General features: G+C 36.2%; 1 protein-coding gene across 1 annotated transcript in view; it reads left to right on the forward strand.

Moving 5' to 3' along the window:
- The window catches only part of PTPRZ1 (protein tyrosine phosphatase receptor type Z1), a 207,980-nt gene that overhangs the window by 157,004 nt on the left and 28,716 nt on the right, over window positions 1-22,260 (forward strand). Inside the window, exons 13-18 of the mRNA XM_069588278.1 lie at window positions 1,511-1,655; window positions 9,328-9,419; window positions 12,102-12,187; window positions 18,376-18,396; window positions 18,563-18,659; window positions 22,081-22,163. Coding sequence (XP_069444379.1) covers window positions 1,511-1,655; window positions 9,328-9,419; window positions 12,102-12,187; window positions 18,376-18,396; window positions 18,563-18,659; window positions 22,081-22,163 — 524 coding nt within the window. The remainder of the gene's footprint in view (window positions 1-1,510; window positions 1,656-9,327; window positions 9,420-12,101; window positions 12,188-18,375; window positions 18,397-18,562; window positions 18,660-22,080; window positions 22,164-22,260) is intronic.

Below are 22,260 nucleotides of genomic sequence, written 5' to 3' on the forward strand. Positions count from 1 at the left end.
CAATCACAACTTTGAATCCTATTTTTTTCTCACAAATGCTTGTGTAATTATAAAAATACACATCTTGGAATATTTGGTTGCCACTTATAATCCTTTGATGCATTTCCTATCTGTAGATTAAATTCTTGACCCTTTCTGCATCACCTCTCTTTACAGAAGGAATCCATCGTTTTGAGTCTCAAGTTCTCTCCAGTTAAACATATTTCAGTGCTCTATTTATGAATATGTGACTGTCAAATTTATCCTCAGATATTTTCCATTAAATTGATAGTATTTTCAATTAAATTAATGCCCATTGTCTATCACTAAGAATAAGGTACTTAGTATAGGTACTTTTATACCAAATGTACCATATATGTTGGAAGCAAGGTAGACTCTGATGAGGTATTTAAACTTAGTTACTCCAGAGATCCTACAGGTGGACAGGATGACTGTTAGTTTGTAGCAGTGTCAGCTTGTTGTAGCATCCTGTTAGAGTTCTGATGTACAATCACCTTGGTTTCCCACTGCACACACCTCAAAGTAGAAGGGAGAAATTGTGACTGGTCACTGACACTCTGAAGTTCTGAAACTTTTTTTTAACAACTTAGAAAGATAGCTTTGTTTGCAGTGATTTTGAAGTTCTAGAACAAAAATGTACCTGACTTGTCACAAAAAATTTTTCTATCTTCTGAAATAACCCAAGGACAGAATTTAGACTTTTTCATAATTTACACTTGCGTATTTTAAAAAAATGTCTTAGATCTGTGCATTCCTTCAGTTCACATGCAAAGGTATTTTTATTTTTGATAGAGAAAAACAGTTGGCAAGAAGGGAATTCAAAATGTCTAAATTTTAAATAGTTTGCTGGATTGAAGGGTTATCTTAATGTAAGAAGAGTTATTCTAAGAGTCTCTCTTTATGAAATTATTAATTGTTCCTAATTATTTACCTAACTGTGGGATGAAAAGTATTTCCACTACATTTTGGGAAATCAAGATTATATATGGTGATTCAGTAAGAAGCATTGTTTTTCTGGATCATTTTTATTAAAAACTGAATAGTTTTATTTTAATACTTTCTTTTCCCTTTTCACAAGCTTTTCAAGGCAATATTATGCTTCCTGGTTACCAATCTTTGTTGAATATTATAGTTCCTCAGCTCTGATAGCCTGATTTACTTTTTTCTCTTTTTCTGTGAGTTTGTTTCTTTTTGAAGTATAATTGATCTGTAACACCATGTTAGTCCTTATTGCACAACATAGTGATTCGATACTTCTGAACATTTCAAATTGATCACCACAGTAAGTTTATTACCATAAAGATATTGCATGATTACTGACTAAATTCCCCACACTATATACTTCACACCTATGACTCATTTATTTTGCAATTGCCTTACTTTTCAAGCTTTGGGTCAGAGAAATTTTAAAGGTAAGCAACAGCAAGAAGATTGCAGTTATTCGGTTGAAAAATGTTGTGCTTTTTCCTCAAGCTTAAATATCAACTTTCTCAATTTTCTCCGACTACAGAGGCCAGTAATAGTAGCCATGAGTCTCGTATTGGTCTAGCTGAGGGGCTGGAATCCGAGAAGAAGGCAGTTATACCCCTTGTGATCGTGTCGGCTCTGACTTTTATCTGTCTAGTGGTTCTTGTGGGTATTCTCATCTACTGGAGGTAAGTTGAATGTTTTGGATGTGTATTTCATAGAGCTCAGATTTTACCTTTGTTTTACCTGAATGTTCTGCAAAACATACTCAAAATTCACTTTACTTGAGAGCTACCGCTAATTTATCCAGGTAACTCTGAGTAAGAAGAATTTGTGAATCCAAAGACATAATAATAAAAGATCTGACTATTCTTCACACTTGTGTCAAACAATTAAAGGTAAAATGGAGGAACTTTTACTTCAGTTAATATTTAATACAGTATTTTGACAGTTTTACTTTCATGTTAATCTAATGAACATTCTGATGTTACCATAGCGTCTAAGGTTCTCAATTAAATTCTTGAGCTTTTTGAACTTTGAAAGTTATTATTTTGGAAAACATGGTTTTTGATATAGTGAAAAATATTTTTTCTTTTTTTTTTTTACTTTACAATATTGTATTGGTTTTGCCATACATCAATATGAATTCGGCACGGGTGTACACGTGGTCCCCATCCTGAACCCCCCTCCCACCTCCCTCCCTGTACCATCCCTCTGGGTCATCCCAGTACACCAGCCCCAAGCATCCTGTATCCTGCATCAAACCTGGACTGGTGATCCATTTCTTATATGATATTATACATGTTTCAATGCCATACTCCCAAATCATCCCACCCTCTCCCTCTCCGACAGAGTCCAAAAGACTGTTCTATACATCTGTGTCTTTTTTTTTTTTATAGCAGTGGATTTTGTACAAGAACAATATTAACTGCATGCTAATACAAAAAAAAATGATAACATGCACAAAAGTACAAATCAAGCATTAAAATAGAATACAATTTGAAGATAAAGTAAATGACTATATTAAGAGGAATGGGATTTTAAAATTCATTATTGTTTGCTTTGAGGATGAGATATAGCTTCATTCTTATCAATAACCTATTGAAACTTTTAAAAGGCAAGGAACATTGCATCTATCATAAGAGTCTGATCCTACGGCAAACAGAACACAGTACAAATTTATGCTTACTAGGGATGTAATATAAATCAGTATAAATGCTATAACCATGTCTGTTGGAAAGCAAGGACTTTATGATAATATAAGGAAACCTATCTAAACCAAGAAAGGGCATAACTTACTACTTTATCCTTTTGTTTTAAAAGAGAGTTTTGTTCAGTTTAGCAACATCTGTCTATAAGTTTATCATCACCACTCTTTGTGTTATTCCAAAATATCTTCTCTCACTTTATTAAAAATATTTAGTATGTTTATTGACTGTTTCCCATGTGCTCAGTATTGTGTGAAATACTGTGGAAGCATATAAAAAATAAATGAATGGAGAGTCACCACTGTCAAGATGTTTATGCTTATTGAAGAGAAAGAGTTTTCCGTGAAAAATGTGTAAAATATTACACAGAAGTGTATGCACGGCAGCTGAAATGTCTTAATGCTAAGAGTAGTCAGAGAAAAAAAGGAGCTTGATGGGCCAGAATGGGCAGCATAAATGAGAAATGTCGAGCTTGAGCTAGATAGGATTCACAAAAAGGAACTAAAGGAGAAGGGTGTGCCAGGCAGGGTCCCGGCAGGTAGGAAGACTGGAAAGGAGCTGTGTGTGTCTGAGACTGTGGGGTTGGATCATCTAGCTGTGTGTGGTTGTATATTGGTTGACTAAGGTAGACTGTTTCCATGAGCAGCCATATTTCACATCTGACTTCTTTTACAGAACAGAGTAGACTGCAGACTATAGAGAACAAATCATGCTTTTGTTGTCATGAATGGCTTAGGAGTCTGCTGTGTCCATAACATCATGCAAACAAAACTGCTTTCTTTAATGATTCCTGTAATCACCAATGCCTCTTTTGACAGAAGATTTCATGTTTAGCAGAGTACCGCCAGCACAGTACCTAATGCGTAAACGTTTGCTCAGCAAGAATTCATATTGCTTTTCTTCTTACTCCCCACGGGACTTGTTGGCCAGACTTCTTACCAACACTGATATCATGTTTGTTCAGATTACTGTTTTATATCTAAGCTAATTTTCCCTGCCAAGTCAATTTTTGAAGTTAATGGGAATTGAAGTTAGACAAACATAAAATAGGGTAGGAAATGAGATCATATTCTATTCCATAGTAAATAGTGTTAGAATAAATTTCAGTTGAAGTGTTAGATAGTTTATAGTTAAAAGGTTGAAGTAATTAGAATGAGTTTTTTAATCTGTTACTTAATATTCCAAGTTTAGTTTCTACAAAATTGAAAATCAGTGCCTTATTTAATACGATTTGAGATTTCATGGTAAAGTCAAGTCTGGAGTGGTTTATATCTTTTGTTATTAGTAGGCCATTCCATCCGTACTTATGTGGATAAAAAAGATGAAATATAAGTTGGAAAATACTAACTTGACCTTCCTCCATGAAACATTTCTGTTTTCCTTACAAATAACACATATAATTTGAGTACAGAGTGTTAGTTTAAAATATGAATACTCTTAGAGTTTTATGTATATATTTTATATCTAACAATCAAATGTCCTGATAAAATTTGTTACTCTTATCCATTTACAAATTTGACATAACTGTCCATCTCACAGCCATTTGAAGTTAATTCACTCCCAAATGTAACTTTTAAAATCAGTGAGATGAATACACTAGGAGTAATTTGCTAAACTACAAAATTACAATGGTAGTGCATTCTTCACGGTTTGTATGAATTATTCACATTCTAGGGTAGCTGCATTTCTGAGCATGATTTCATTCACCAATATGGAAACATTTTAGACCTTTGTGCAAACTATAGCCTGTAGAAAGGTTTAAAAATCTAATGACATACCAACAAGAGTCTTAATAGTAACATTGTCCTTATAAGTTTTTCCAGTTTATATATTAAAACACTTTTCTAACCTAATTCTTTGGGAGAAAAAAATAATCACAAATGGTATGATAAATCCTCTCTTTTGCCTAATTTACCTAACTCAAAGTGGTCTCTTATGTTTGGTATAGACCTTAAGAGAAAGCATGCCATAGCAGGAAGACAGAACAAATCAGAGGCGATAAAATCTGGGTCTCTTTTCCAGTTCTGCCCAACATTTATTATATGGCTTTGGGCAAGTCACTCACCCATCTAGGAATTAGTGTCCTCTTTTTACTGTTTGGGGGAGAGATCATCTTTTAGATTGGAGTCAGACTTTCTTCAGGGTTTCTGTGTTGAATACAGCATAACGAATATTGTTTCATATTTGTGTAAGGATCCAAAAACTGGAATAATAATTATACATTTCTAGCTTTTAATTCCAAATACTGTGATGAAAAGGTGTAAATTAAATAATCAGATTAACATTGATTGATAGGACCTATGTCTACAAGTTTAAAACAGTCATCACTTTTTTCTTCATGGCTGAGTGATAATTAGCAGGAGACGTAGTTATCAACACTTAGCACATAGACGTGACGACACTCACTGCTGATACAGAACAGATGGACCATAGGTACCGAATTTTGTCATACATTAAATAATATGCCTTGAAATTATTTTCCAGATGTTTTAAGGTATAATTTACATGAGCCAAATCATAAGTTTCCAAGACACAAAATTATTTCCATAAGAATAGCTGCAAAAAGTTCTTTTTAAAGATGACAAAGAGGAAATTTTGGAGAGCTTTTTTTAATAGTTAGATCTGAAAAATACCAAAAATGTGTTCAAATAAACAGCACTCCATCAAAAGCAATATAGAACAGAGTTTTCCATAGGCACCCTTGTTCTGACTGGGGAGAGTGGGAAGAGAAGCAGTATAATTTTTCTCTTGGTATTAAATTTAAATTTATGGGTCATTGGTAGCTACCATCCAGAATGGAGGACTCCCAGTGCCATGCTACCTTTTATATAGAGTGTCACCTCCTAGGTAAGACTGTACCATAAAGAGTTCCTAAGCCACATACAGATGCTCTTCATCCAGAATGAATCCTGTACTATTTTAATTGTTTCCTACTTTTAAGCTTATTGGTATGATTTATAAGATTCTTTTGTTACCTGTTAATACAAGTAACATTACTACACCACTTATTTTCTAAAACCAACAAATATTTGATTACATAGCTGAAAAGAAGAGCTGGAATTTACTACAAGGAATATTAGCAACATCTTAAACCTTGGTACTGATACATCTTAATTTGCCTTTTCCCATTGTAAGAGATGTTGCCTTCTTCCCATTTTCTCAGACACATCCTCTGTCTAGGCATCTATCCATCCATCCATCCACCCATCAATCCATCCTTCTCTACCTGTATATTCTCTTCCTCTTCCTCCCAAATGTTTTGAAATTTTAAGTTAATCTCATTCGAGGCTCCAGTAGGCAAGAGAGTCTAGGATACAGCTGTATACATTATGGTTGGTGGAATTCTACTGGAAATTCTACTGGAAATCCATCTAACCATTCAACATTTAATACCTATTGCACTCCTGGCATTGTATTTAAAATTTGGTCTACATAAATCAAAAGGCATGGCCCCATCTTTAAAATATATATATAATGAGGATAAAGGCCCAAAACAAATATACTACAAAATGATTACTTTTACCACCAATTAATTAAAATATTTAAAATAAATTAAATGTCATTCTTGGATTAATTAAGCATATTTTTCAAAGCAATCTTTTTAAACAAGAATGTGGATGGACGTTTGTGTTCATTATAATAGAAACAGAAACTGGAGTGCAAGAATCTGCTTAAGAAATGAGAGGCTGTTTCACAGAGAAGATGCCGCTGAGCTGTCTTTTGAAAGGAAATATTTGCATGGCACGTTAGTGACCGAGGCATTTTGGTCAGAAGAAGAACCATGGTTAAAGCAGGGAGAAGAAATAACTGGGTTAGAGCAGGCAAGACATGTTCAGTGATCTACAACATGTTTGTTATTGGACATAAACTTCAAGGAGAAAAGTCAAAAAAGGTTTGGACCACAGATAGGTAGGGTTTAGGTATTTAAAGATTTGGATACTACAGTCTAAAAATCTGTAAGGTACAGAACTAAAGCCAATATGTCAAAGTAAAAGGGAGATAGGTTTGAGGCTCAACCTATAAGAAAAATATCAATAGTAAGAGGTGTTACATTGGAACAGGAGGGTCTCCTCTTTGGGTACCATTTGGAGATACTTACAAGGGATTGATTTTTGGGTTAGTGTAAGAAATGTGTAGTAGCTAAAGATGATTCATAGAGAAGTAAGCTCCTTGTCACAGAAGGATTCAAACTGAATCCTTTTTATATGTCAGAGATGCTGGAGGAAGGACTCTGGTATTAGCTGTGATACTGTACTAGCTCCCTAAAGGTATTAAATATTTTACAACTTTAAGATTCATTGATAAATAAAAAGCCGTATTTTAAAGGAATCAAAGAGATTTTTAATTCTGTGATCTTAAAAGATCTGATAATGTCTGCCTATCAGTGGGGCAGAAGATACTACATCTGTGGTTGCACAGATGACCCACACTTTCCTGAAGTTTCTGCTCTAGACTGGTGTCAGTTCTGCTCAGATATGGACTTTCAATAGGAAAGAATCTTTATCTTGAGACCTGTAGCCCTCCTCTTTCCCATTTCTCATTGCTCTGCCAGGCTTTTTCCACTCTTCAGGATATGAGCCTTGCTTGGGTCTTTTTGCCCCACATCGTAGTTGATGGTGCATGCACTTGTCTTCCTCCTACATCACCTCTTCTCTGTTGAAGACATTAGTGTGTTCTGTCAATTATCTATACTCTCCCAGGTTTGATTATGATTATACTATCACAGCAGATAGTTTTTTGTTTTTTGTTTTTTTTTTTTGCTGTGCACATCATTACCTTTGGATTTGTCTTTAAACTTGTGACATTAGAGTTATAAATAAACTGTATAATTCTGTACTATTGATACGTATGGCAGTGAATTCATTGAACAAATATTCCAGGGCACCTGTAACATGTGAGACATTATTATGAGGACTAACACTACTTTAAGACCAAGTGTCTTGCCTTTTGTTGGGCTCCACATGTTCTCAGTGGTAAGGAAACTGCCTGCTAGTGTTGGAGACACAGGAGATGTGGCTTCAATCCTTGGGTCAGTAAGATCCCTTGAAGAAGGAAATGGCAAACCACTCCAGTATTCTTGCCTGGAAAATTCCATGAACAGAGGAGCCTGGTGGGCCACAGGCCATAGTGCTACAAAGAGTCAGACACGACTGAGCACACACATGCATCTTTGCTTTTGGGGGACTTAAATTCTGGTGAGGGAGAACCAACTAAAATTATGAACTATGAACAAACAAATGTATAAATAAAGTATTTCAGAGAATGATAAGTGCCATAAAGCAAACAAAAAAGGGGCAGAATAGTGACTTAGCCAGAGGGGCTTATAGTTTTATTAATAGCTTAGGTGGTCAGAGAAGGACTCTCAGAGGAAGTGGCATTTGAGCCAATGTATAAATGATGGGAAAGAGGCAAGTGGCCAGAGGGAACACCAAGAACCACGACCCTGGGATAATATTGCAGGACTTCTTGGAAGGAGAAAGGTATGGCCAGTGGGTTAGAGCCTAGTGGTTGCAGAAGTAATAAGAGATGAGACTACTGGTGGGGGTATGAAGGGGGAACCAGGTCACAGAGGGTCTAACCACCCTTGCTGAAATAATGGAATATCATTCTTATTCCAGTGGGAAACCACTGAAGAGTTTTATGCAGGGAACTGATTATTGAAAGAAAATATCACAATTGAAGTGTGTCATAAGAACAAATGTTAAAGTTCATTAGGATAAATACCTTGTTGCTTGGATTTTTCAAATGAAAAACGAGATTGGCATTTTCACTCAAACAGATCTTTCCATTTAAACTTAACCACTCATGAGTAATGCTTCAAATAAATTAAATGACCCACATCAAAGAGTGTCATTAGCAGTTTTAATTATCTACATTTTTTAATTAACGATAGTTTGCATTAGTTTACAGCAGCAGTTGGTTCTTTGCTCTTCTCAATAGTTTGCACGAGCTCGTACCAGATGTTACTCTTACTATCTAAATGAAAATAGATTCAGGTGACCTTATAGGTCACAGTTGTGGTTGATTCCAAATATATTCATTCTCAAAACCCTCATCAAGGCTAGCATCTGTTGGAGAGAAAATCACCCCTGTTTTTGGTTACATGCTCATTATTTCTTCACTTCATTTTGTCATTACGACATTGTCACACTTGTAATATAAAGCTGTCTTTTTTCATCAAATGTTACCATAGTGGAAATTAGCTTCTACCTGGTCATTCCTTGCTGCCTTCTGCTAGCAGCTGAATAGCCTCAGAATGGCATGGTCCTTTAAATATTGAGTGAAAAATAGCTTTGGATAGACTATCTTTTCCACTCTGATCCTGTCCAAAGTGGCAGGACATCCTGGTATACAGAAACAGTAGAAGAGTAAGCCGGGTATCCTACTCCTTGGCACCACCTGCAAGTTCAAGTGTTAACCTTTGCTTATAGCATGTCTGATACCTGCTCGCTCTTCTGCATCTGGTACAGGTAAAACTGAGATAAATTTGGAGGCTGTAAAATTCTTTAATACCTGTGTTGTGTAAAAGTAGGTAATAGATTTCCACTTATGTTCTTTAATTCTGAAGATTTCTGTCATAATTTTTAAGCCTCAGAAGTCGTCTTCTTGTCCATTCCAGATAGTAGTATAAATTGCCTTCTTTTCTTTCCAGGAAATGTTTCCAGACTGCACATTTTTATTTAGAGGACAGTACATCCCCTCGAGTAATATCCACACCTCCAACACCTATCTTTCCAATTTCAGGTAATAGCTTAAAGTGACCCTGAGCAGCTGGTAGATGTTAAATGAAAAGCATGATGTTGGAAGGTTTGTCCTTGTTGAAGTACTTTGCAAATGCTGTAATGTAGATTAGTAAATGTTGTGTTACCTAAAATATTATGTATCAGGCATTCAGGTTTTTAACTTGTTATTTTTGAACATTCTTAACCATACAGATGATGTGACAAAATAATTTATAGTTGTTCAGATGTTGTATGTTAAAGAACATAAATATTTATAGCAATAATATATAAGTAAGGAATAATGTTGACTTTCAGTCATTTCAGTTACTTTAGTGGATATCTAAACACCAAAAGTCAGACTAAATCAATGCAGTAAGGATGGACAGGACAAAACCCACCAAAATTAGAATAAACTTTGATTTCTTTCTGATTATCTGAGTGAATGTGAGAAAAGCTTTCTTAACTACATTAGGGGAAAATAAAGAAACTATATAATGGTGAGGGTAGAAGAGAAACATGAGCACAAAGAAAGTGTGGTTGCCTGAAATATTTTAAGTAAAAATGTCAGACCGTTGGATACCTGGAAAAGCATCAACTGCTTTATCAGAACTTACCTAATCAACAATATTCAAGAATTAACAGGAGTCACTTTAAGACTCTTACTGACTCTGGAAATCACATTGTCACTAAGGTCGCAGACACTTGTTTTGAATTAACATTTTATAACATTTCAGGATGAAAAGTGATAACAACAAAAAGTTGTCTAGAAATGTGCGAATTAAGGAAGAAGAACAGGAGGACAGAGGATGATACAAGGACAAGGAGACCAGGGAAAGCAAAAGGAAACATTCCTCTCCGTGTCTTTGTACAAAAGTCTCTTTTTAAATTATCTGAGACGCCACATGTTACTGCTTGAGGTGCACATTCTACAGGATGTTATCTTCTGAAGTCTCATGCGATTTAAAAAACAGAAAAATAAAACAGAAGCATTTTCATTGCAATTTTCAACAGACATAGGAGTTAGACCTGTTTTGCGCTTTCACCTCTTTTATCCGCTTTGTGTCTTTAACCACCACTGTTTTATTGGCTTTTCCAGTTTATATTAAAATTCTGTCATTTCTTTTAGTACAGCACCATTTCTTATTAACATACTTAGAAGTTTTGAGACCGATTGCTCTCAGTTATCTGTTGGGTTTAGTTCCCTTCACTGTCAAACATACCTCTCCAACATACCCTGTCAGCATGGGTAAGCAAATTAACTCTAACATTATCTAGAGTCCAACACAGTTTATTATTAACAATAAATAAAATAATCCAAAATTGGGTTGTCCAGGAAATCGAGAACCCCCTGTCCTGTTTCTCAGAAGAATGGTGATCAAGGGCGTTTCCTGCTTTCGTCTGCTCAGCTCTCAAGGAAGCACTCTTGAGCACCCCCAACATATGCATATGTTCATGTGAAATCAGAAAATAAAAAGATAAGCTAGTCTCACCTACTTGCAGACCAATTCGTAAAAGAAATCACTGGAAGACATGATAGCACATGAGAAGTAATCAATTTGCTCATGGAAAGAGGTTAGCTCTGCTGAGGAATATCCATGGGTTTGGCAGAGCTTAGGACTAATGATTTAGATGTGACGAGTTATTTCTGTTTTCTTATCTAATTATAAAAGCTACTTCCAGGCAAGATGCTTCTGTAGGTGTGAAGGTGGAATTACACCTTTGTCTAGTGTTTCTTAAGCTTAACTCGCTAATTCAATTTTAGTATTCAGGTACACTTATCTGAAAGAGAACAGATGGATTCTAATTTTTTTTTAAATCAACAAATTCTTGGTAACTGAAGCTTAAAAATATTAAGTGGCCTAGATGCTGAACATCTGTTGATGTAAATAACTGTTTCTAGTGAAATGTGTTTGATGTTTCCTTGTCAGAGATATCACTTGTGAAGTTGCACACTGTGAACTAGTAATATGTTTAATCTAAGAAAGCCTTTCCAGGGGGGAAAAAAAGAGAAAAAAACAGAAACAGGTAAAAAAAATTGGCCCCTTCACAATTAATTAACAGATCCAGTGACTTTGTTTACATAGCATTTTTTCAAGTTAGAATTCTTGAAATTTTACAGATTAAAAGTCCCAAAGGTTTTTGACAGTATACTTAATGAATAGTCTGCATATAAATGTTTTCTATTATTTATGGAGAAAAAGAAAAAATGTTTTCAAATGTAAACATCTGACAATTTATTGGAGAGACTCTAAACTGTACAATTGTATAAAACTGAAATTGCACTATATATTATGTTAAATCCATAATGACATTGAAAATATATTATTTCTGCATTTTTTTCCTCAGAATTGACAGGCAATTCCCACTCATGTTAAAAAAAATTATCCATAAAGTGATGCAGTCCATTGGGTGTTATTTATAACTTAACATTGGAAATTAATTATTTTCTCTTTAGTATATGAAAGGAAAAGATTCCTGATCAAAATCAGAATTCTAAAATGCAGGTTATGATTAATAGTAAATGTAGGGAAAATTGATAATTGTTGTTTATTGTTTCTCTGAACACAGGTTCAGTCGAGATTATAGGACTAATTGAATTTTGAAGTTGTTTTAGAAGAAAGCTCTTTATAAATCCCCACAAATGAGAGGAACATTTATTTCTGTTGAGTTATCCTTTCCAACTTAATTTTTTTTATTCACTTAGATGATGTTGGAGCAATTCCAATAAAGCACTTTCCAAAGCATGTTGCAGACTTACATGCAAGTAGTGGGTTTACTGAAGAATTTGAGGTATGATTTTAATATGTCTCTTTTAAACAGTATGGAAAATAGTAATTTTTTGAAATTCACCAATAGGCTATTTCTTGAATTGAAACCATTTCCATTCTAGTGAAATTATTATTTCCATAATCAGTTATGTGTTTAGGATATGTGTGATAGTTATCATATAATTTAGCAAATTGGTTTTCTATTTTAAAATTCAGTTGTACTAGTGGAAAAAACAAAACCATAGTTAATTCCCATAAAATCAGAACTATAGTATTCTTTTTTTAATCTGAATTGGTGACACTGATTCCTTTTAACTTTCTAAACTATATAGATTATAATAAACTAGTAAATTTCATAATTTTCAGCCAAAGTACATACAGACTCCTACCTGTAAGGATTACACCAGTGTAAATGCAAAAACGCTTATTATACAAGGCATAATAAATATTATCCAAGGTAAAGTCCCGTCTTCTCAAGAAAATACACATTTCTAAAAAACATTGGAATTTCACAATCACTGAAAATTTTTCCAGTAGTATTCTGTAAAACACTCTTAGAGGGAAATTTACTTTAAATTTATCATGGCCCACTGAATTATCAATTAAGATTTTTCAAAATAGTGTGCCCTCAGCCAACAGTTAACAGTAAAAACCACAGCATAAAGTCACCTTCGTTGAGCACTCCCTACATGTCAGTCATTGTACTAGATGCATCTACAATCAACCTTCACCCAATTCTGGAACTTGTTTTTATTTCTAATCATATTGATGAAAGCAACTTCAACAAAAGTTAATTAACAACTCATAAACAGCATGGGCTTCCCAGGTGGTGCTAGTAGTAAAGAACCAATCTAAGAGACGTTGTGAAGATCCTCTGGAGAAGGAAATTGCAACCCACTCCAGTATCCTTACCAGGAGAATCCCATGGATGGAGGAGCCTGGAGGGCTACAATCCATAGAGTTGCAAAGAGTTGGACACAACTGAATGGACTTAGCACCTACAAATGTGTAATCTCTATCTGCCTCACTCTTATGAGGATTCAGGATTGAAGGCATTTGGAGCTCACCTGGATAATACAGTATAACCTCCCTATCTCAAGTATCTTATCTTAATACATAGCAGGGTGGGGCTTCCCAGGTGGCTCAGTGGTAAAGAATCTGTCTGCCAAGCAGGAGATGCAGGAAGTTCAGTTCAGTCCTCAGTCATGTCCAACTCTTTGCAACCCCGCGAACTGCAGCATGCCAGGCCTCCCTGTCCATCCCCAACTCCTGCAGTTCACTCAAACTCATGTCCATAGAGTCAGTAATGCCATCCAACCATCTCATCCTCTGTTGCCCCCTTCTCCTCCTGCCCTCAATCTTTCTCAGAATCAGGGTCTTTTCAGATGAGTTACCTCTTCATATCAGGTGGCCAAAGAATTGGAGTCTCAGCTTCAACAGCAGTTCTTCCAGTGAACAACCAGGACTGATCTCCTTTAGGACGGACTAGCTGATTCTCCTTGCAGTCCAAGGGACTCTCAAGAGTCTTCTCCAACACCACAGTTCAAAAGCATCAATTCTTCAGCGCTCAGCTTTCTTTAGAGTCCAACTCTCACATCCATACATGACCACTGAAAAAACCATAGCCTTGACTAGACAGACCTTTGTTGACAAAGTAATGTCTCTGCTTTTTAATATGCTATCTAGGTTGGTCATAACTTTCCTCTCAAGGAGTAAGTGTCCTTTAATTTTTAATGGCTGCAGTCACCATCTGCAGTGATTTTGGAGCCCCCAAAATAAAGTCAACCACTGTTTCCCCATCTTTTGCCATTAAATGATGGGAGCAGATGCCATGATCTTAGTCTTTTGAATGTTGAGCTGTAAGCCAACTTTTTCACTGCCCTCTTTCACTTTCATCAAGAGGTTCTTTAGTTCTTCTTCACTTTCTGTCATAAGGGTGGTGTCATCTGCATATCTGAGGTGATTGATATTTCTCCTGGTAATCTTGATTCCAGCTTGTGCTTCCTCCAGCCCAGTGTTTCTCATGATGTACTCTGCATAGAAGTTAAATAAGCAGGGTGACAATATACGGCCTTGACGTACTCCTTTTCCTATTTGGAACCAGTCTGTTGTTCCATGTCCAGTTCTAACTGTTGCTTCCTGACCTGCATATAGGTTTCTCAAGAGGCAGGTCAGGTGGTCTGGTATTCCCATCTCTTTCAGAATTGTCCACAGTTTATTGTGATCCACACAGTCAAAGGTTTTGGCATAGTCAATAAAGCAGAAAAAGATGTTTTTCTGGAACTCTCTTGCTTTTTCGATGATCCAGCAGATGTTGGCAATTTGATCTCTGGTTCCTCTACCTTTTCTAAAACCAGCTTGAACATCTTTAAGTTCATGGTTCACATATTGCTGAAGCCTGGCTTGGAGAATTTTGAGCATTTCTTTACTAGTGTGTGCTGCTGCTAAGTCAAATCAGTTGTGTCCGACTCTGTGTGACCCCATAGATGCAGCCTACCAGGCTCCTCTGTCCATGGGATTCTCCAGGCAAAAGTACTGGAGTGGGTTGCCATTGCCTTCTCTGTACTAGTGTGTTAGATGAGTGCAATTGTACGGTGGTTTGAACATTCTTTGGCATTGCCTTTCTTAGGGATTGGAATGAGAACTGACCTTTTCCAGTCCTGTGGCCACTGCTGAGTTTTCCAAAATTGCTGGCATATTGAGTGCAGCACTGTCACAGCATCATCTTTCAGGATTTGAAATAGCTCAGCTGGAATTCCATCACCTCCACTAGCTTTGTTTGTAGTGATGCTTTCTAAGGCCTGCTTGACTTCACATTCCAGGATGTCTGGCTCTAGGTGAATGATCACACCATTGTGATTATCTCAATCGTGAAGATCTTTTTTGTACAGTTTTTCTGTGTATTCTTGCCACCTCTTCTTAATATCTTCTGCTTCTGTTAGGTCCATACCATTTCTGTCCTTTATTGAGCCCATCTTTGCATGAAATGTTCCCTGGTATCTCTAATTTTCTTGAAGAGATCTCTAGTCCTTCCCACTCTATTGTTTTCCTCTATTTCTTTGCACTGATCACTGAGGAAGGCTTTCTTATCTCTCCTTGCTATTCTTTGGAACTCTACATTCAGATGCTTATACCTTTCCTTTTCTCCTTTGCTTTTCACTTCTCTTCTTTTCACAGCTATTTGTAAGGCCTCCTCAGACAACCATTTTGCCTTTTTGCATTTCTTTTTCTTGGGAATGGCCTTGATCCCTGTCTCCTGTATAATGTCACAAACCTCTGTCCATAGTTTATCAGGCACTCTGTCTATCAGATCTAGTCCCTTAAATCTATTTCTCACTTCCACTGTATAATCATAAGGGATTTGATTTAGGTCATACCTGAATGGTCTAGTGGTTTTCCCCACTTTATTCAATTTAAGTCTGAATTTGGCAATAAGAAGTTCATGAGCTCAGCCGCAGTCAGCTCCTGGTCTTGTTTTTGCTGACTATGTAGAGCTTCTCCATCTTTGGCTGCAAAGAATATAATCAGTCTGATTTCAGTGTTGACCATCTGGTGATGTCCATGTATAGAGTCTTCTCTTGTGTTGTTGCAAGAGGGTGTTTGCTATGACCAGTGTGTTCTCTTGGCAAAATTCTATTAGCCTTGGCCCTGCTTCATTCTATACTCCAAGGCCAAATTTGCCTGTTACTCCAGATGTTTCTTGACTTCCTACTTTTTGCATTCCAGTCCCCTATAATAAAAAGGACATCTTTTGGGGGTGCTAGTTCTAAAAGGTCTTGTAAGTCTTCATAGAACTGGTCTGCTTCTTCAGCATTACTGGTCGGGGGCATAGACTTGGATTACTGTGATATTGAATGGTTTGCCTTGGAAACAAACAGAGATCATTCTTTCATTTTTGAGATGGCATCAAAGTACTGCATATCGGACTCTTTTGTTGACTATGATGGCTACTCCATTTCTTCTAAGTGAATCTTGCTCACAGTAGTAGATACAATGGTCATCTGATTTAAATTCATCCATTCCAGTCCATTTTAGTTCACTGATTACTAGAATGTTGACGTTCACTCTTGCCATCTCCTGTTTGACCACTTCCAGTTTGCCTTGATTCATGGACCTAACATTCCAGGTTCCTTTGCAGTATTGCTCTTTACAGAATCAGACCTTGCTTCCATCACCAGTCACATCCACAATTGGGTATTGTTTTTGCTTTGGCTCCATCCCTTCATTCTTTCTGGAGTTATTTCTCTACTCATCTTCAGTAGCATATTGGGCACCTATTGGGAAGTTCATCTTTCAGTGTCCTATCTTTTTGCCTTGAGAACCCCATGAACAGTATGAAAAGGCAAAAAAAAAAAAAGGAGATGCAGGAAAATAGGTTTATCTGTGCATCAGGAAGATACGCTAGAGAAAGAAATGGCAATCCATTCCAATATTCTTGGCTGGGAAATCCCAGGGACAAAGGAGACTAGCAGGCTGCAGTCCATGGGGTTGCAAGGAGTCACAAATGATCATTCAAGCAAATAGCAGGGCTGGGATTGAAATCTAACACTCCTGTCCTTTCCATTCTAGAAACCAGGGGCTCCCAGCCCAACTGCAGCCTCTCCAAGTATCAGTTGACCTCTTTCTTTGAAGCCCTTCGAGATCTGACCCTGATCAGAGGCTATACCACAGTTCCTAATACACCCCTCAACTTCTTCCCATGAATCAGATCCCCAAGAGCATAGTTATGGAAGGAAAATGCCAGAGATTAGAAAGCTTTAAAAAACCAAAGGAAAAATAAATGAAATATATGTTTTCACTAAATTAAAAACAGTAGAAGCCAGCTAGTTTAATCTTAAAAGAAATCTTCAGTCATAGCTATATTGAATAAGAAAGTACTATGAGGTGACCACTAAATAAAATGGAATAATATGAAGAATTATATTTTTAAGACATCAAATTATTTTTTCCTACCATAACAGAGGTTACTAGGTGGTGCAGTATGAATTTACAGAAACTATCAGGCATCAATCAAACAAAATCCTAGTTGCAAAAAGGAGAATATGTTTTGTCTAACTTTCCAGATGTTAAAAACCATAAGGAAAAATAGAGAATTTATTGTAAAAGTTGCTGATAGCATATATACAAAAGTAGATACACAGTTTTCATAATTATAAAATCATAAATCATTTTAAGTAGTATTAGGGAGTTCATGATGATTAAATTAATAAAATAACCTCACACTTTTACTCAAAAAGTGTATTCTTAATTCCATTGTTCTTAATTCACTGATTGAAGAAAGCTTTTTATTAACTTAATAATTAGCTTAATAATTAATAATTCTGTACCTTTAAGTGGGTCATATATTAAATTGTTTTTAAATCGAGAGTCAGGATGACTTGCTGCAAAAGAGGCCTTGGAGTGCTTGTTTAGTAAAGGGCTGAGCCATTTTGTCAATGAATCAGATTTATATTTAGATTATATATTTTCTCAAAAATTATAAGGCTTTCATGTTATTATCTTAATATGTACTAAATAATTGAAAATTCCAAACTGATATATTTAGATAGAAGACATCCCTGAGAAGGATTTTAATTCTGTTTAAAAGCGAAATGGCAGGAATAATTTTTCTTGACTCATTGAGGTTTTAATTAATGAGAAGTCTACTAATTAAGTATGTAGAAAGTTATACTATTTAAATTTTATTTCAAAAGACATAGTATATATGATAAAAAAAACTTTAGGAGATGTCTAATGTGTTGACAACTCTAAATCTGTTACAAACCACCTAATTAAGGACACTGTTTAGTCTTAAAATTACTCAAAATCAACCACAAAAAAAGTATCACTAATTCAGTTTCAATTAATTCTATCATGATCAAATACAATTATATTTGAATATTAGCAAATCTGACTCATATGTCAAAATGTGTCATCAAATATGTGGTTTCTCTCATCAACATTTTAAAAATTCATCATATTATTATACCACTGTCCCCTTTTGAAAGTGTTATTTTTTCCTTTTACATGATTTTAAGGTTCCGAACTGTTAGAAATTTTGATTTGCATGCAACTGTTTGAAACATTCTGTTGTGTTAGTATTTGACAAATGTATTTATTGCATGATCATGGTTTTCCATTGTAAACCTAATATGAACACTTTTTTTTCTCATTTGTCGTGTGCTGTGGAATTTGATTTCTTTACTTTTTTGGCATTCATTCCCTCATTAGACACTGAAAGAGTTTTACCAGGTAAGGCATTATTTCACTGCATTTTCTTATAGCCAAGAAATAGTTGATGTAACATGTAAAAATTTTTTTGATAGATTGTTTTGTTTGTTGTCTTCCTTAGTGTATTTTAAGGCACTTTGTTTGAAAGGATGTGTATTAAAATGTTACCCATGCAATTTCTTTACAGGAGGTGCAGAGCTGTACTGTTGATTTAGGTATCACAGCAGACAGCTCCAATCACCCCGACAATAAGCACAAGAACCGATACATAAATATTGTTGCCTGTAAGTATATCCTTCACGCAACTCTGACCTTATTGTTGCATTGCTTTTAATTCAGTGTCCTGAAGTTCTCTGACAGCAAACCCCGGTGAAGCTGTTTCAGGACCTTTGTATCAGGACATGAGACTTGTGTTAGACAATACATATTGTTTAACTACTCCAGCTTAAATACATTTTTCAATTAATGACGTCTGTTTCTTTTGAACAAAATAAACTCATGTTTTAATCCAGTCCTTTCTTCAGACTTCATAGCCTGTAAATTTGTTCTTAAGTTTTCTGTCATTATTATTATTCCGTAGTTCTATTTTCACTTGAGATCCCCCTACTTTATGTGAATTTACTAACCAAAAGGGATTTTTTTTAGACTCTTTTTTTTTCCCTAACATTTCTGTTCCTCTCTTGCCGTTCTCCCTGGGGGCTGATAAAAAGGTTAGTTGGATTCTTTCTTTTTATTTCTTCTCTCCTTTTATTGTCTTTTTCTCCTCCATGAATAGCTGTCTGGCTCTTTTCTTTAGGGCAAGTATACTTATTTATTTTCCTATGAAATTATCATGTTCCTTCCATCTTCTTACAGCATATCTTGTTTACATCGGTTCCCTTTTATTTTCCTTTATATCCCCCTCATCTCTTGAAATCCATCTTCATTCTTCCCCAAAACTTCAACTTCCTTCCTTCCTTATATATTCAGTAAGTCTTCCTAGCTTTGTGTGAACATGGTATTACAGCATGGTTGTTTAAATTGTGTTTCCATTCTAGTTTCTGGAAACTTTTATGATCACACTGCTAAGTAGTTTCCATTCTAGAAACTAGAATGGAAACTTTTATGATCACACTGCTAAGTAGTTTACATAGATGTTGGTTGTAGGTGTAAACCTACAAGGTTTACACCAATTTTTCAATTTTGATAGAAGATTCTGCTTCATGTTTGGCCTCCTCAGTGGAAGCGACTGTCTTACTACATGTAAAAGCTCAGTTGTATTCAGTTGCTTCTTAGAGTGAAGTGGTTGTTAGACCATTCCCTCTACAAGCTACATAGAAAATGCATGGGGGCATGCTAAGTTGCTTCCGTTGTGCCCAATGCTTTGCCACCCTATGGACTTTCGTCCACCAGGCTCCTCTGTCCATGGGATTCTCCAGGCAAGAATACTGGAGTGGGTTGCCATACCCTCCTCCAGGGGATCTTCTCAACCCAGGGATAGAACCCATGGCTTCTTCATTGCAGGCAGATTCTTTACCACTGAGCCCCAGGGAAGCCCAAATAGAAAATCCCTACCAGTAATTAAGAAGAGGATGGAGATTAACATTTGTTGAACACCTACTATATGCCTGGCACTGTAAATCTGTTATTTCAACTGACTTACTTTGCTATATAGCAGAAACTAACAAAACACTGTAAATCAACTCTAATAAACCATACTCCAATAAAAATTAATTTAAAAAATATTTTAAGTGAATTAAATAAATAAATCTGTTATTTCATTTCATCCCTGAAAGAACCTGGCAAGATAGGTAATAACATTTCTACTTTACAGATGAAGGAAAAAACCAGAGTGTTTACCCAGTAAGACCCTTCAGCACCAAAATACAAAAATAGGTCAGCGTAGCATTGAAGCCATCTTTCCATGGCCACACATCTATTTCTGTATACATTTCCTGCATCTTTGTGAGCTGCCAAAATCACCAAAGTATTACTACTCCAGAATATCTCATTTGGTCTGTATTCATGTCTTCATCTTTGAAAAAACTAGTCTGCCCAGGAAAACCATCAAGTGTCCTTCTAGTGATGCTTTGATTTCTTATTAAGCAGTTCCTCCAAATATAGTTTCTCTGTAGAACTGAAGTTATTCCAGAACTCCTCATTTCAACACATTTAATTATGACCATGCACTATGTATAACTATGAGAAATGCTGGGCTGGAGGAAGCACAAGCTGGAATCAAGATTGCCGGGAGAAATATCAAGAACCTCAGATATGCAGATGACACCACCCTTATGGCAGAAAGTGAAGAAGAACTAAAGAACCTCTTGATGAAAGTGAAAGAGGGCAATGAAAAAGTTGGCTTAAAACTCAACATTCAGAAAACTAAGATCATGGCATCCAGTCCCATCACTTCGTGGCAAATAGATGGGGAAACAGTGGAAACAGTGGCTGACTTTATTTTGGGCGGCTCCAAAATCACCACAGATGGTGAATGCAGCCATGAAATTAAAAGACGCTTACTCCTTGGAAGGAAAGCTATGACCAACCTAGGTAGCATATTGAAAAGCAGAGACATTTCTTTGCCAACAAAGGTCCGTCTAGTCAAGGCTGTGGTTTTTCCAGTGGTCATGTGTGGATGTGAGAGTTGGACTCTAAAGAAAGCTGAGCACCGAACAATTGATGCTTTTGAACTGTGGTGTTGGAGAAGACTCTTGAGAGTCCCTTGGACTGCAAGGAGATCCAACCAGTCCATCCTAAAGGAGGTCAGTGCTGGTTGTTCATTGGAAGGACTGATGTTGAAGCTGAAACTCCAATACTTTGGTCACCTCATGCGAAGAGCTGACTCATTGGAAAAGACCCTGATTCTGGGAAAGATTGAGGGCAGGAGGAGAAGGGGATGACAGAAGATGAGATGGTTGGATGGCATCACCGACTTAATGGGCATGAGTTTAGGTAATCTCTGGGAATTGGTGGTAGACAGGGAGGCCTGTCATGCTGCAGTTTATGGGGTCACAAAGAGTCGGACATGACTGAGTGACTGAACTGGACTGAACTGAACTATGTATAAATTACCATGGTCTTCATGTCCTCTTCACTGACAGTGCAGGATCCATGCCCTTCATTCTTGGCCTGTTGTTTTCCTGCCTCCCTTTGCAGTAGTTCCTCTTTGAGGTCTTCCCTTAAAAGAGCTGCCTGCTGTAACTATTCAGAGAGACTCCCTGGAGCCCTCCTGCTTCCTTCTCTACTTTGTTTTACTCTGTCAGCCTCCTTTTCAAAGCATGCATGCTACCATCCTGCCTTAGCTTGTTCTCTCCCCTTCACTGGCTCTGCAGTGTTCACAGCCCCAGTATCTACCTTTAGAAGCCCATCTAAAATGCCAACTTTAGGAGTCAACCTCTATGAAAAGGTTTATTTTCATCCCAAACCAGTGTTCCCCTAGGACTCTGCACTTCTCTCTTGACACCCAAACATTCTTCTTTGTGTATATGTCCATTCCCACCTCTACATTGGAAACCTTCCTGAAAGAAATGGTTTTTATTGTTATCTATATGTATCTATATTTTTGTCATCTTTGTATCCTCTGTATCTTCCAAAAGCCAACTAAAGTAAATGATGTTTGCACTGATTTTAATTGTATTTGATAAATGATCATGTAAATGTAAATGACCTTTCTGTTGAAAAGCAGTTCATGATATAGTGAAATATTTTCTTTTTTTATTGCAGATGATCATAGTAGGGTTAAACTCACACAACTTGCTGAGAAGGATGGCAAACTAACTGATTACATCAATGCCAATTATGTTGATGTAAGCATGTTTAAAATAAAATTTATGAAAATTATAGTAGATTGTGAATATATTATACCAGAGTATTATACATATAATAGTGCTTAACGTATATTAT

The sequence above is a fragment of the Ovis canadensis genome, chromosome 4 (assembly GCF_042477335.2).
Source record: "Ovis canadensis isolate MfBH-ARS-UI-01 breed Bighorn chromosome 4, ARS-UI_OviCan_v2, whole genome shotgun sequence".
Taxonomy (NCBI): domain Eukaryota; kingdom Metazoa; phylum Chordata; class Mammalia; order Artiodactyla; family Bovidae; genus Ovis; species Ovis canadensis.